General features: G+C 33.0%; 1 protein-coding gene across 1 annotated transcript in view; it reads right to left on the reverse strand.

The window, feature by feature from the left end:
- LOC142337467 (glycine dehydrogenase (decarboxylating), mitochondrial-like) overlaps positions 1-13,400 on the reverse strand; it is a 266,460-nt gene that overhangs the window by 201,743 nt on the left and 51,317 nt on the right. Inside the window, exon 11 of the mRNA XM_075386707.1 lies at positions 2,287-2,580. Within this exon, the coding sequence (XP_075242822.1) occupies positions 2,287-2,580 (294 nt within the window). The remainder of the gene's footprint in view (positions 1-2,286; positions 2,581-13,400) is intronic.

Consider the following 13,400-nt stretch of genomic DNA (forward strand, 5'->3'; position numbering starts at 1 on the left):
TATTTTTGTCTTAATTGCCGTGATTAGGAATCTAATTGTAGTGTTTCTCTGATTCTTAAGTTAAAGCACTCTTTTTTGAATAATTGACTTTCCTGTCTTTTTTGAAAAGTTTTTATCTGCTGTTTGCTTTCGCGATCTTTTTGAGATTAGAATCATTAATTATCTGAGGGCAATTGATGGCCATGTCAGTTTTGTCAGGCTATCAGTTTTTTGACCATCTTAAAAACTTCAGACTTTTTTAACGTTACCAAACGTTTTCAATAATAAAATTTTGCTGCATTTTTCTCTTGGTGACAGTGGTTTAAATTTCACCGATTTTTAGATCAGACCCGGGGAGGTGATGAGTTAATGGTTTAATACAAAATTCATGATTTTTGTAACGACCATATGACGTCATAGCCACTTTTTGTTCATTCGTTCATGCAATTTCAACTGAATTGCATGCGTAAAATTGATCACTTTGAATTGCTCAAGTGAATTGCTCACTTTGAAATTGACTTTTATTTACTTTAACTCAAAGAGATAAGGTCAAATGGGTGTGTGTTACTCTAAATGAAAGTTATTTGAGATCACCTAATAGAGGCAGCAATAACTTATACTGATTTTAAATCAAAATATAACAGATCAGCCTTCAATGAAAAGAAAATTTTTTGGTCTGTCTTTTTTACTGTTTCTTTTGAGACTGCCGATCTACGAATCTATTGCGGCTATTTTCTGGCAATCTGCCAGCTATGTTTTTTAAATTTAAAATTTTGAACGGACTTTCGCCCTACGATTTTTGTCAGAATTTCAAGATTCGAGAGATTTGACTTTTTTAATTGCTTTAATTTGACCTAGAAAGAACAATGTCAAAATAAAGCTAATTCCTGCTCAACGGAAAAACTGATCAAAGAAAATAAAGAATCATGTTTCACAAAAAACTTAACCAGAGAAAATTTCTTAGCTGCCCATTGCTTGCATGGGTGTGCTATTCGAAAAATATAAGTGTGCACAGAAATGACTCCCATCAAAGGGTATGAGGCCTGAAATTACAAGACAGAACTCGAAATTTAATTTAAAAAATGTCCCATTGTCATACTGGCAATCGCTCTAACGAAAATAACAATTCTTTTAAATATCCATCCAGCTTGGAGTCCTTTTTAAGTTTTGATTTTGGCCCTCAAAAGCATCCAAATCTAGAAGCATCCAAATCTTTGCAGCCGGATCTAAAATGTTTCGACTGGATTTCCCGAACAAGAGTTGAAAAACAGAGTGCCATTGATCACAACTTTCCAATGTGAATAATTTGAACCATTTTTGCCAATCGTTAGGAAAAAAGTTAACCATACCGATTAACGCGTATCAGAATAATGCCATCGAAAAGCATTAATATGTGGAAGCTCAAACTCTACCAGAAAATTTTGGGTATTGGAATAAAGAATATAGTTATTAACTTCACCCAGAATTGGATTTACGCTTTTTGGTATTGTTCGGTATATTTTTATATAGAGATAGTTGGGACAAAATACCAAATTATACTTATGTACAGCACAACTAGGATAACAGAACGTTACGTGGCATTACTTTGAAAAATAGATCTTTCATCCAGAAACATGAGCTCGCGATATTTTTATTATGTACGAATGAACAAAAATCAAATTGCGTTTCTGCTCAAATTTTCTTCTTTCAAATAGCACAACGTTTTCAAACGTTCCCGACAGCTCCAAGTGACTCGCGATGAGCAACCCTAATCTTGGGAATCAGGTCTACATACCACTTGAACAACAATTTGATATACCCCCCAGAGCCATAGTATTTTCACGGAAATATGGACTGTTTTGGTACATTTACAAAAATAGGAATTTTATATGAGATAAAGGGCAGCCACGCTCTTCTACGTAGCAAAAAGTGGATAAACAAACAGGTCCATCTGTATGTGCAAAGGTGCCCATCATAATAGCCATCCTCAGTTATATATGCCCAAGTATTTATAGCAAAGATTGTCGCGAGAAAATGAACGCTACTAAGAGAATTTTGGAGCTGAAATGCAAAAACTTGAAATCATGTCAACAATGAGCGTTGATACTGCACGTCAAGCTTGCTCTTTCTGTTTCGACTGGTGTCTTTGATGTCTTTCTGCTTTGACACAGATCTTCACTGGACGTTACCGAATCTCTCGATGAGCATTTTTAAGGATAAGGAACAAATTCTCTCAATATGCCCTGCTAACAATTTGCCGATTTTTTCACTTTTCCCCTAACCCTGATTATGTTTTCTCTGTCAGAGGGTTTATTAATAGAGTCTAACCTTTCTCCGTGAGTCACCCCTTGAAGCATGGTAAGCATCTATAGCTCTCAAACCCGCGTATTCACCCTGTGCCCCGCTGTTGGGTTGGAAACTGATGGCTGCGTACCCTGTGATCTCCGTAAGGTCATGTTCCAGCTCTGCTATCAACTTCTGGTACCCTTTGGTCTGCTCTTTGGGCACGAAGGGGTGGATTGAGTTGAAGCCCCGTAGAGATATAGGTAAGATCTCGGATGTGGCTGTTAGTTTCATCGTACAGCTTCCGAGAGGAGCCATTGAATGTACGAGTGAAAAGTCCTGAAATAATTGCTTTCTCATTTTACCAATTTTTATAAATAAATTTAAGACATATGAATTGAAAAAAATGAAAAAAACCTCGTGGGTGAAGTTACATGTTGACAAACAACATCAAAAACAACAACATAAGTTGGATCTTTTCCGTTTGTGCCCCCCCCCCCCCAGCTAAGTGGGTGCATTTTATTTGAACCCCCCCCCCCCCAGCTAAGTGGGCGCATTTTATTTGAAACCCCCCCCCCAGCTAAGTGGGCGCATTTTATTTGAACCCCCCCCCCCCACCCCGCCGGACGCACGTGCCATAATTTTACATAATGATTTACTATGTAATGGCACGTGCTCTGTAACTGGGGGGCGCTGAACGTACTGGGGGGGGGGGCACAAACGGAAAAGATCCCATGTTTTATAACACAAACATACTTTAGGTTATGGTCCTTTCTGTGAACACCCTAGTTACTTTTTGAGACTCTTTCATTAACTTTTTCCATTTTTCTTCCTTAAGACTTGCGTGCAACTAAGAGGTTCATAATAGTGGGAATTTTGGATGTCCCGGTCGGAAGAATCCCTAGTGTCTGATAAACTGGGGATTAGAAAAAAAAGGTCTAATGCCCGACAGCAATATGCAGTATTTGAACCTGAAAGCAACGATACTGCCCTATCTCTTTATTCAAAAGAATTTTTTCTGTTCCCGCAAATGCGCATCATCATGCCGAGATGAGCACAACTACGAGACTTGAAAATTAAAATTTCGATTAAAAAATTGATATGATTTGAGCACTGATTTCATAAACCCCAAATTTTTGATGGTAAATTTGTGTTGAAATTTCAACGAGTTATTGTCTTTTTAGTATGTGCAGTAATAAATTAATAACTAGCAGCCCGCAAAAGCATCGCAAGAAAATCATTTAAAAGAATAGGTTTAAAATTGAGTTTTTTTTTTCGTACCAGCTCGAGCTGTAAGGCATGCCCCTCGTTCAACAGCCACAGGTATTACGTTACGTTACCGATGTGTTTGGTTTAGTATATTACACCAACTAACACCAATTTTTTGATTAAAGACTTAATTGGCTGAGCTATCTTGCATATTTAAGTACCGCTAAGACCGCTAACGAACTTCTACATGATGGCAGAGCGCAACTCATATAAAACATTAATCTACATATTTAGGGTGCGGTAAAACAGGCGAAGAGCGGAAGAGAATAAAATCCTAATTTTTCGAAAAAAAATCGCATCTTTCGAGATCACATTTTATACTCCCAAAATACCTATAAAATCCAAGTCCAACACCCAAACACGAGTGAACAATTCATCTCCCCCATACTCAAAAGAGCTGCGGCACTTACAGCTGAAAGCCCCGAGAGGATTACATGTGCTGCAAGTGCCGACCAACAGGTAGCGCGAAAGCTGGAGATGAAAAGTCCAAACGTGTCCAAGTGAAGGACTTGGCCAATCTACCTCCATCATAATTGGAGGTGAACACTACCAATCTATTACAATAGATGACGTCGTCACATACGACGTAATCTTAAATTCGTGCTTAAAGAAAGTTAGAAAAAAAAGTGATAAAAGAAAGTGAGAAAAGAAAGTGAGAAACGAAAGTGAGAAAAATTGAGAAGAAAGTGAGAAAAGATAGTGAGGAAAGAAAAAGAGAAGTGGAAGAAGAAAGTGAGGGAAAAAAGTGAGGAAAAACAGTGAGAAAAGAAAGTGAGAGAAGAAAGTGAGAAAAGAAAGTGAGAAAAAAAGTGAGAAAAGAAAGTGAGAAAAGGAAGTGAGAAAAAGAAGTGAGAAAAGGAAGTGAGAAAGAAAGTGAGAAAGAAAGTGAGAATAAAAGTGACGTAAGAAAGTGAGAAAAGAAAGTGAGAACAAAACGAGAAAAGAAAAAGATAAAAGAAAGTGAGAAAAGAAAGTGAGAAAAGAAAGTGAGAAAAGAGAAAGTGAGAAAAGAAAGTGATAAAAGAAAATGAGAAAAGAAAGCGAGAAAAGAAAGTGAGAAAAAAGGGAGTAAAAAAAATGAGAAAAGAAAATGAGAAAAGAAAGTGAGAAAAGTGAGAAAAGAAAGTGAGAGAAGAAAGTGAGAAAAGAAAGTGAGAAAAGAAAGTGAGAAAAGAAAGTGAGAAAAGAAGCGAGAAAAGTGAGAAAAAAAGGGAGAAAAGAAAGTGAGAAAAGAAAGTGAGAAAAGAAAACGAGAAAAGAAAACGAGAAAAGAAAAAGAGAAAAGAAAGTAAGAAAAGAAAGTGAGAAAAGAAGGTGAGAAAAGAAAGTGAGAAAAGAAAGTGAGAAAAGAAAGTGAGAAAAAGTGAGAAAAGAAAGTGAGAAAAGAAAGTGAGAAACAAAAGTGAGGAAAGAAGGTTAGAAAAAAGGGAGTAAAAAAATGAGAAAAGAAAATGAGAAAAGAAATTGAGAAAAGTGAGGAAAGAAAGGGAGAAAAGAAAGTGAGAAAAGAAAACGAGAAAAGAAAACGAGAAAAGAAAAAGAGAAAAGAAAGTAAGAAAAGAAAGTGAGAAAAGAAAGTGAGAAAAGAAAGTGAGAAAAGAAAGTGAGAAAAGAAAGTGAGAAAAGAAAGTGAGAAAAAATGAGAAAAGAAAGTGAGAAAAGAAAGTGAGAAAAGAAAGTGAGAAAAGAAAGTGAGAAACGAAAGTGAGAAAAAGTGAGAAAAGAAAGTGAGAAAAGGAAGTGAGAAAAGAAAGTGAGAAAAGAAAGTGAGAAACGAAAGTGAGAAAAAGTGAGAAAAGAAAGTGAGAAAAGATAGTGAGGAAAGAAAGAAAAGAAAGTGGAAGAAGAAAGTAAGGGAAAAAAGTGAGGAAAAACAGTGAGAAAAGAAAGTGATAGAAGAAAGTGAGAAAAGAAAGTGAGAAAAAAAGTGAGAAAAGAAAGTGAGAAAAGGAAGTGAGAAAAGGAAGTGAGAAAAGGAAGTGAGAAAAGGAAGTGAGACAGAAAGTGAGACAGAAAGTGAGAATAAAAGTAAGGTAAGAAAGTGAGAAAAGAAAGTGAGAACAAAACGAGAAAAGAAAAAGATTAAGAAAAAGTGAGAAAAGAAAGTGAGAAAAGAAAGTGAGAAAAGAGAAAGTGAGAAAAGAAAGTGATAAAAAAATGAGAAAAGAAAGTGAGAAAAGAAAGTGAGAAAAAAGAGAGTAAAAAAATGAGAAAAAAATGAGAAAAGAAAGTGAGAAAAGTGAGAAAAGAAAGTGAGAGAAGAAAGTGAGAAAAGAAAGAGAGAAAAGAAAGTGAGAAAAGAAAGTGAGAAAAGTGAGAAAAAAAGGGAGAAAAGAAAGTGAGAAAAAAAAGTGAGAAAAGAAAACGAGAAAAGAAAAAGAGAAAAGAAAGTGAGAAAAGAAAGTGAGAAAAGAAAGTGAGAAAAGAAAGTGAGAAAAGAAAGTGAGAAAAGAAAGTGAGAAAAGAAAGTGAGAAAAAGTGAGGAAAGTGAGAAAAGAAAGTGAGAAAAGAAAGTGAGAAAAGAATGTGAGAAAAGAAAATGAGAAACAAAAGTGAGGAAAGAAGGTTAGAAAAGGAAGGGAGAAAAGAGGAGGAAAAAATGAGAAAAGAAAGTGAGAAAAGAAAGTGAGAAGAAAGTGGGAAAAGAAAGTGAGAAAAGAAAGTGAGAAAAAATGAGAAAAGAAAGTGAGAAAAGAAAGTGAGAAAAGAAAGTGAGAAAAGAAAGTGAGAAACGAAAGTGAGAAAAAGTGAGAAAAGAAAGTGAGAAAAGGAAGTGAGAAAAGAAAGTGAGAAAAGAAAGTGAGAAACGAAAGTGAGAAAAAGTGAGAAAAGAAAGTGAGAAAAGATAGTGAGGAAAGAAAGTGAGAAAAGTGAGAAAAAAAAGGGAGAAAAGAAAGTGAGAAAGGAAAGTGAGAAAAGAAAACGAGAAAAGAAAAAGAGAAAAGAAAGTAAGAAAAGAAAGTGAGAAAAGAAAGTGAGAAAAGAAAATGAGAAAAGAAAGTGAGAAAAGAAAGTGAGAAAAGAAAGTGAGAAAAAGTGAGGAAAGTGAGAAAAGAAAGTGAGAAAAGAATGTGAGAAAAGAAAATGAGAAACAAAAGTGAGGAAAGAAGGTTAGAAAAGGAAGGGAGAAAAGAAGAGGAAAAAATGAGAAAAGAAAGTGAGAAAAGAAAGTGAGAAGAAAGTGGGAAAAGAAAGTGAGAAAAGAAAGTGAGAAAAAATGAGAAAAGAAAGTGAGAAAAGAAAGTGAGAAAAGAAAGTGAGAAAAGAAAGTGAGAAAAAAAGGGAGAAAAGAAAGTGAGAAAAGAAAGTGAGAAAAGAAAACGAGAAAAGAAAAAGAGAAAAGAAAGTGAGAAAAGAAAGTGAGAAAAGAAAGTGAGAAAAGAAAGTGAGAAAAGAAAGTGAGAAAAGAAAGTGAGAAAAGAAAGTGAGAAAAAGTGAGGAAAGTGAGAAAAGAAAGTGAGAAAAGAATGTGAGAAAAGAAAATGAGAAACAAAAGTGAGGAAAGAAGGTTAGAAAAGGAAGGGAGAAAAGAGGAGGAAAAAATGAGAAAAGAAAGTGAGAAAAGAAAGTGAGAAGAAAGTGGGAAAAGAAAGTGAGAAAAGAAAGTGAGAAAAAATGAGAAAAGAAAGTGAGAAAAGAAAGTGAGAAAAGAAAGTGAGAAAAGAAAGTGAGAAACGAAAGTGAGAAAAAGTGAGGAAAGTGAGAAAAGGAAGTGAGAAAAGAAAGTGAGAAAAGAAAGTGAGAAACGAAAGTGAGAAAAAGTGAGAAAAGAAAGTGAGAAAAGATAGTGAGGAAAGAAAGTGAGAAAAGTGAGAAAAAAAGGGAGAAAAGAAAATGAGAAAAGAAAACGAGAAAAGAAAAAGAAAAGAAAGTGAGAAAAGAAAGTGAGAAAAGAAAGTGAGAAAAGAAAGTGAGAAAAGAAAGTGAGAAAAGAAAGTGAGAAAAGAAAGTGAGAAAAAGTGAGGAAAGTGAGAAAAGAAAGTGAGAAAAGAATGTGAGAAAAGAAAATGAGAAACAAAAGTGAGGAAAGAAGGTTAGAAAAGGAAGGGAGAAAAGAGGAGGAAAAAATGAGAAAAGAAAGTGAGAAAAGAAAGTGAGAAGAAAGTGGGAAAAGAAAGTGAGAAAAGAAAGTGAGAAAAAATGAGAAAAGAAAGTGAGAAAAGAAAGTGAGAAAAGAAAGTGAGAAAAGAAAGTGAGAAACGAAAGTGAGAAAAAGTGAGAAAAGAAAGTGAGAAAAGAAAGTGAGAAAAGTGAGAAAAAAAAGGGAGAAAAGAAAGTGAGAAAAGAAAGTGAGAAAAGAAAACGAGAAAAGAAAAAGAGAAAAGAAAGTGAGAAAAGAAAGTGAGAAAAGAAAGTGAGAAAAGAAAGTGAGAAAAGAAAGTGAGAAAAAGTGAGGAAAGTGAGAAAAGAAAGTGAGAAAAGAATGCGAGAAAAGAAAATGAGAAACAAAAGTGAGGAAAGAAGGTTAGAAAAGGAAGGGAGAAAAGAGGAGGAAAAAATGAGAAAAGAAAGTGAGAAAAGAAAGTGAGAAGAAAGTGGGAAAAGAAAGTGAGAAAAGAAAGTCAGAAAAAATGAGAAAAGAAAGTGAGAAAAGAAAGTGAGAAAAGAAAGTGAGAAAAGAAAGTGAGAAACGAAAGTGAGAAAAGAAAGTGAGAAAAAGAAGTGAGAAAAAGAAGTGAGAAAAGGAAGTGAGAAAGAAAGTGAGAAAGAAAGTGAGAATAAAAGTGAGGTAAGAAAGTGAGAAAAGAAAGTGAGAACAAAACGAGAAAAGAAAAAGATAAAAGAAAGTGAGAATAGAAAGTGAGAAAAGAAAGTGAGAAAAGAGAAAGTGAGAAAAGAAAGTGATAAAAGAAAGTGAGAAAACAAAGTGAGAAAAGAAAGTGAGAAAAGAAAAAGCGAAAAAGTGAGAAGAGAAAGTGAGAAAAGAAGTGGAAGAAGATAGTGAGGGGAAAAAGTGAAAAAAGAAAGTGAGAGAAGAAAGTGAGAAAAGAAAGTGAGAAAAGAAAGTGAGAAAAGAAAGTGAGAAAAGAAGCGAGAAAAGTGAGAAAAAAAGGGAGAAAAGAAAGTGAGAAAAGAAAGTGAGAAAAGAAAACGAGAAAAGAAAACGAGAAAAGAAAAAGAGAAAAGAAAGTAAGAAAAGAAAGTGAGAAAAGAAGGTGAGAAAAGAAAGTGAGAAAAGAAAGTGAGAAAAGAAAGTGAGAAAAAGTGAGAAAAGAAAGTGAGAAAAGAAAGTGAGAAACAAAAGTGAGGAAAGAAGGTTAGAAAAAAGGGAGTAAAAAAATGAGAAAAGAAAATGAGAAAAGAAAGTGAGAAAAGTGAGAAAAGAAAACGAGAAAAGAAAACGAGAAAAGAAAAAGAGAAAAGAAAGTAAGAAAAGAAAGTGAGAAAAGAAAGTGAGAAAAGAAAGTGAGAAAAGAAAGTGAGAAAAGAAAGTGAGAAAAGAAAGTGAGAAAAAATGAGAAAAGAAAGTGAGAAAAGAAAGTGAGAAAAGAAAGTGAGAAAAGAAAGTGAGAAACGAAAGTGAGAAAAAGTGAGAAAAGAAAGTGAGAAAAGGAAGTGAGAAAAGAAAGTGAGAAAAGAAAGTGAGAAACGAAAGTGAGAAAAAGTGAGAAAAGAAAGTGAGAAAAGATAGTGAGGAAAGAAAGAAAAGAAAGTGGAAGAAGAAAGTAAGGGAAAAAAGTGAGGAAAAACAGTGAGAAAAGAAAGTGATAGAAGAAAGTGAGAAAAGAAAGTGAGAAAAAAAGTGAGAAAAGAAAGTGAGAAAAGGAAGTGAGAAAAGGAAGTGAGAAAAGGAAGTGAGAAAAGGAAGTGAGACAGAAAGTGAGACAGAAAGTGAGAATAAAAGTAAGGTAAGAAAGTGAGAAAAGAAAGTGAGAACAAAACGAGAAAAGAAAAAGATTAAGAAAAAGTGAGAAAAGAAAGTGAGAAAAGAAAGTGAGAAAAGAGAAAGTGAGAAAAGAAAGTGATAAAAAAATGAGAAAAGAAAGTGAGAAAAGAAAGTGAGAAAAAAGGGAGTAAAAAATGAGAAAAAAATGAGAAAAGAAAGTGAGAAAAGTGAGAAAAGAAAGTGAGAGAAGAAAGTGAGAAAAGAAAGAGAGAAAAGAAAGTGAGAAAAGAAAGTGAGAAAAGTGAGAAAAAAAGGGAGAAAAGAAAGTGAGAAAAGAAAGTGAGAAAAGAAAACGAGAAAAGAAAAAGAGAAAAGAAAGTGAGAAAAGAAAGTGAGAAAAGAAAGTGAGAAAAGAAAGTGAGAAAAGAAAGTGAGAAAAGAAAGTGAGAAAAGAAAGTGAGAAAAAGTGAGGAAAGTGAGAAAAGAAAGTGAGAAAAGAATGTGAGAAAAGAAAATGAGAAACAAAAGTGAGGAAAGAAGGTTAGAAACGGAAGGCAGAAAAGAGGAGGAAAAAATGAGAAAAGAAAGTGAGAAAAGAAAGTGAGAAGAAAGTGGGAAAAGAAAGTGAGAAAAAAAAACGAAAAAAGAGTGAAAATAGAAAAAGAGAAAAGAAAGTGAGAAAAGAAAAAAGAAAAGAAAATGAGAAAAGAAAATGAGAAAAGAAAGTGAGAAAAGAAAGTGAGAAAAGAAAGTGAGAAAAGAAAGTGAGAAAAGAAAGTGAGAAAAGAAAGTGAGAAAAGAAAGTGAGAAAAGAAAGTGAGAAAAGAAAGTGAGAAAAGAAAGTGAGAAAAAAAAGAGAAAAGAAAATGAGAAAAGAAAATGAGAAAAGAAAATGAGAAAATAAAGTGAGAAAAGAAAGTGAGAAAAGAAAGTGAGAAAAGAAAGTGAGAAAAGAAAGTGAGCAAAAAAAGTGAGAGAAGAAAGTGAGAGAAGAAAGTGAGAAAAGAAAGTGAGAAAAGAAAGTGAGAAAAGAAAGTGAGAAAAAAGGGAGTAAAAAATGAGAAAAGAAAATGAGAAAAGAAAGTGAGAAAAGTGAGAAAAGAAGGTGAGAGAAGAAAGTGAGAAAAGAAAGTGAGAAAAGAAAGTGAGAAAAGAAAGTGAGAAAAGAAAGTGAGAAAAGAAAGTGAGAAAAGAAAGTGAGAAAAGAAAGTGAGAAAAGAAAAAGAGAAAAGAAAGTGAGAAAAGAAAGTGAGAAAAGAAAGTGAGAAAAGAAAGTGAGAAAAGAAAATGAGAAACAAAAGTGAGGAAAGAAGGTTAGAAAAGAAAGGGAGAAAAAAGGAGGAAAAATGAGAAAAGAAAGTGAGAAAAGAAAGTGGGAAGAAAACGGGAAAAGAAAGTGAGAAGCAAAACGAAAAAAGAGAGTGAAAATAGAAAAAGAGAAAAGAAAATGAGAAAAAAAAGTGAGAAAAGAAAAAGAGAAAACAAAGTGAGAAAAGAAAGTGAGAAAAGAAAGTGAGCAAAAAAATGAGCAAAAAACTGAGAACAGAAAGTGAGAAAAGAAAGTGAGAAAAGAAAGTGAGAAAAGAAAGTGAGAAAAAAAAGTTAGAAAAGAAATTGAGAAAAGAAAGTGAGAAAAGAAAGTGAGAAAAGAAAAGGAGAAAAGAAAGTGAGAAAAGAAAGTGAGAAAAGGAAGTGAGAAAAGAAAGTGAGAAAAGAAAGTGAGGAAAAAAAAGTGAAAAAAAAAGAAATTGAGAAAAGAAAGTGAGAAAAGAAAGTGAGAAAAGAAAGTGAGAAAAGAAACTGAGAAAAGGAAGTGAGAAAAGGAAGTGAGAAAAGAAAGTGAGAAAAGGAAGTGAGAAAAGAAAGTGAGAAAAGAAAGTGAGAGAAGAAAGTGAGAAAACAAACTGAGAAAAGAAAGTGAGGAAAAAAGAGAAAAGAAAACGAGAAAAGAAAGTGAGAAAAGAAAAAGAAAAAAAGAAAGTGAGAAAAGAAAGTGAGAAAAAAGGGAGGAAAAAACGAGAAAAGAGAGTGAAAAAAGAAAAAGAGAAAAGAAAGTGAGAAAAGCAAATAAGAAAAGAAAAGGAGAAAAGAAAGTGAGAAAAGAAAAAGAGAAAAGAAAATGAGAAAAGAAAGTGAGAAAATAAAGTGAGCAAAAAAAGTGAGAAAAGAAAGTGAGAAAAGAAAGTGGGAAAAGAAAGTGAGAAAAGAAAGTGAGAAAAGAAAGTGAGAAAAAAAAGTGAGAAAAGAAAGTGAGAAAAGAAAAAGAGAAAAGAAAATGAGAAAAGAAAGTGAGAAACGAAAGTGAGAAAAGAAAATGAGAAAAGAAAATGAAAAAATAAAGTGAGAAAAGAAAGTGAGAAAAGAAAGTGAGAAAAGAAAGTGAGAAAAGAAAGTGAGAAAGGGAGTAAAAATGAGAAAAGAAAATGAGAAAAGAAAGTGAGAAAAGTGAGAAAAGAAGGTGAGAGAAGAAAGTGAGAGAAGAAAGTGAGAAAAGAAAGTGAGAAAAGAAAGTGAGAAAGGGAGTAAAAATGAGAAAAGAAAATGAGAAAAGAAAGTGAGAAAAGTGAGAAAAGAAGGTGAGAGAAGAAAGTGAGAAAAGAAAGTGAGAAAAGAAAGTGAGAAAACAAAGTGAGAAAAAAAAGTGAGAAAAGAAAGTGAGAAAAGAAAGTGAGAAAAGAAAGTGAGAAAAGAAAAAGAGAAAAGAAAGTGAGAAAAGAAAGTGAGAAAAGAAAGTGAGAAAAGAAAGTGAGAAAAGAAAATGAGAAACAAAAGTTAGAAAAGAAGGTTAGAAAAGAAAGGGAGAAAAAAGGAGGAAAAAATGAGAAAAGAAAGTGAGAAAAGAAAGTGGGAAGAAAACGGGAAAAGAAAGTGAGAAGCAAAACGAAAAAAGAGAGTGAAAATAGAAAAAGAGAAAAGAAAATGAGAAAAAAAAGTGAGAAAAGAAAAAGAGAAAACAAAGTGAGAAAAGAAAGTGAGAAAAGAAAATGAGCAAAAAAATGAGCAAAAAACTGAGAACAGAAAGTGAGAAAAGAAAGTGAGAAAAGAAAGTGAGAAAAGAAAGTGAGAAAAAAAGTGAGAAAAGAAAGTGAGAAAAGAAAGTGAGAAAAGAAAGTGAGAAAAGAAAAGGAGAAAAGAAAGTGAGAAAAGAAAGTGAGAAAAGGAAGTGAGAAAAGAAAGTGAGAAAAGAAAGTGAGGAAAAAAAGTGAAAAAAAAATTGAGAAAAGAAAGTGAGAAAAGAAAGTGAGAAAAGAAACTGAGAAAAGGAAGTGAGAAAAGGAAGTGAGAAAAGAAATTGAGAAAAGGAAGTGAGAAAAGAAAGTGAGAAAAGAAAGTGAGAAAAGAAAGTGAGAAAACAAACTCAGAAAAGAAAGTGAGGAAAAAAAGAGAAAAGAAAACGAGAAAAGAAAGTGAGAAAAGAAAAAGAAAAAAAAGAAAGTGAGAAAAGAAAGTGAGAAAAGAAAGTGAGAAAAAAGGGAGGAAAAAACGAGAAAAGAGAGTGAAAAAAGAAAAAGAGAAAAGAAAGTGAGAAAAGCAAATAAGAAAAGAAAAGGAGAAAAGAAAGTGAGAAAAGAAAAAGAGAAAAGAAAATGAGAAAAGAAAGTGAGAAAATAAAGTGAGCAAAAAAAGTGAGAAAAAAAGTGAGAAAAGAAAGTGGGAAAAAAAGTGAGAAAAGAAAGTGAGAAAAGAAAGTGAGAAAAAAAACTGAGAAAAGAAAGTGAGAAAAGAAAAAGAGAAAAGAAAATGAGAAAAGAAAGTGAGAAAAGAAAGTGAGATAAGAAGGTGAGAAAAGAAAGTGAGAGAAGAAAGTGAGCAAAAAAAGTGAGAGAAGAAAGTGAGGAAAGAAAGTGAGAAAAAAAGTTAGAAAAGAAAGTGAGAAAAGAAAGTGAGAAAAGAAAGTGAGAAAAGAAAGTGAGAAAAGAAAGTGAGAAAAGAAAGTGAGAAAAGAAAGTGAGAAGAAAAAGTGAGAAAAGAAAGTGAGAAAAGAAAGTGAGAAAAGAAAGTGAGAAAAGAAAGTGAGAAAAGAAAGTGAGAAAAAAAACTGAGAAAAGAAAGTGAGAAAAGA

Source organism: Convolutriloba macropyga, chromosome 4, assembly GCF_964194025.1.
Source record: "Convolutriloba macropyga chromosome 4, txConMacr16.3, whole genome shotgun sequence".
Lineage (NCBI taxonomy): Eukaryota > Metazoa > Xenacoelomorpha > Acoela > Convolutidae > Convolutriloba > Convolutriloba macropyga.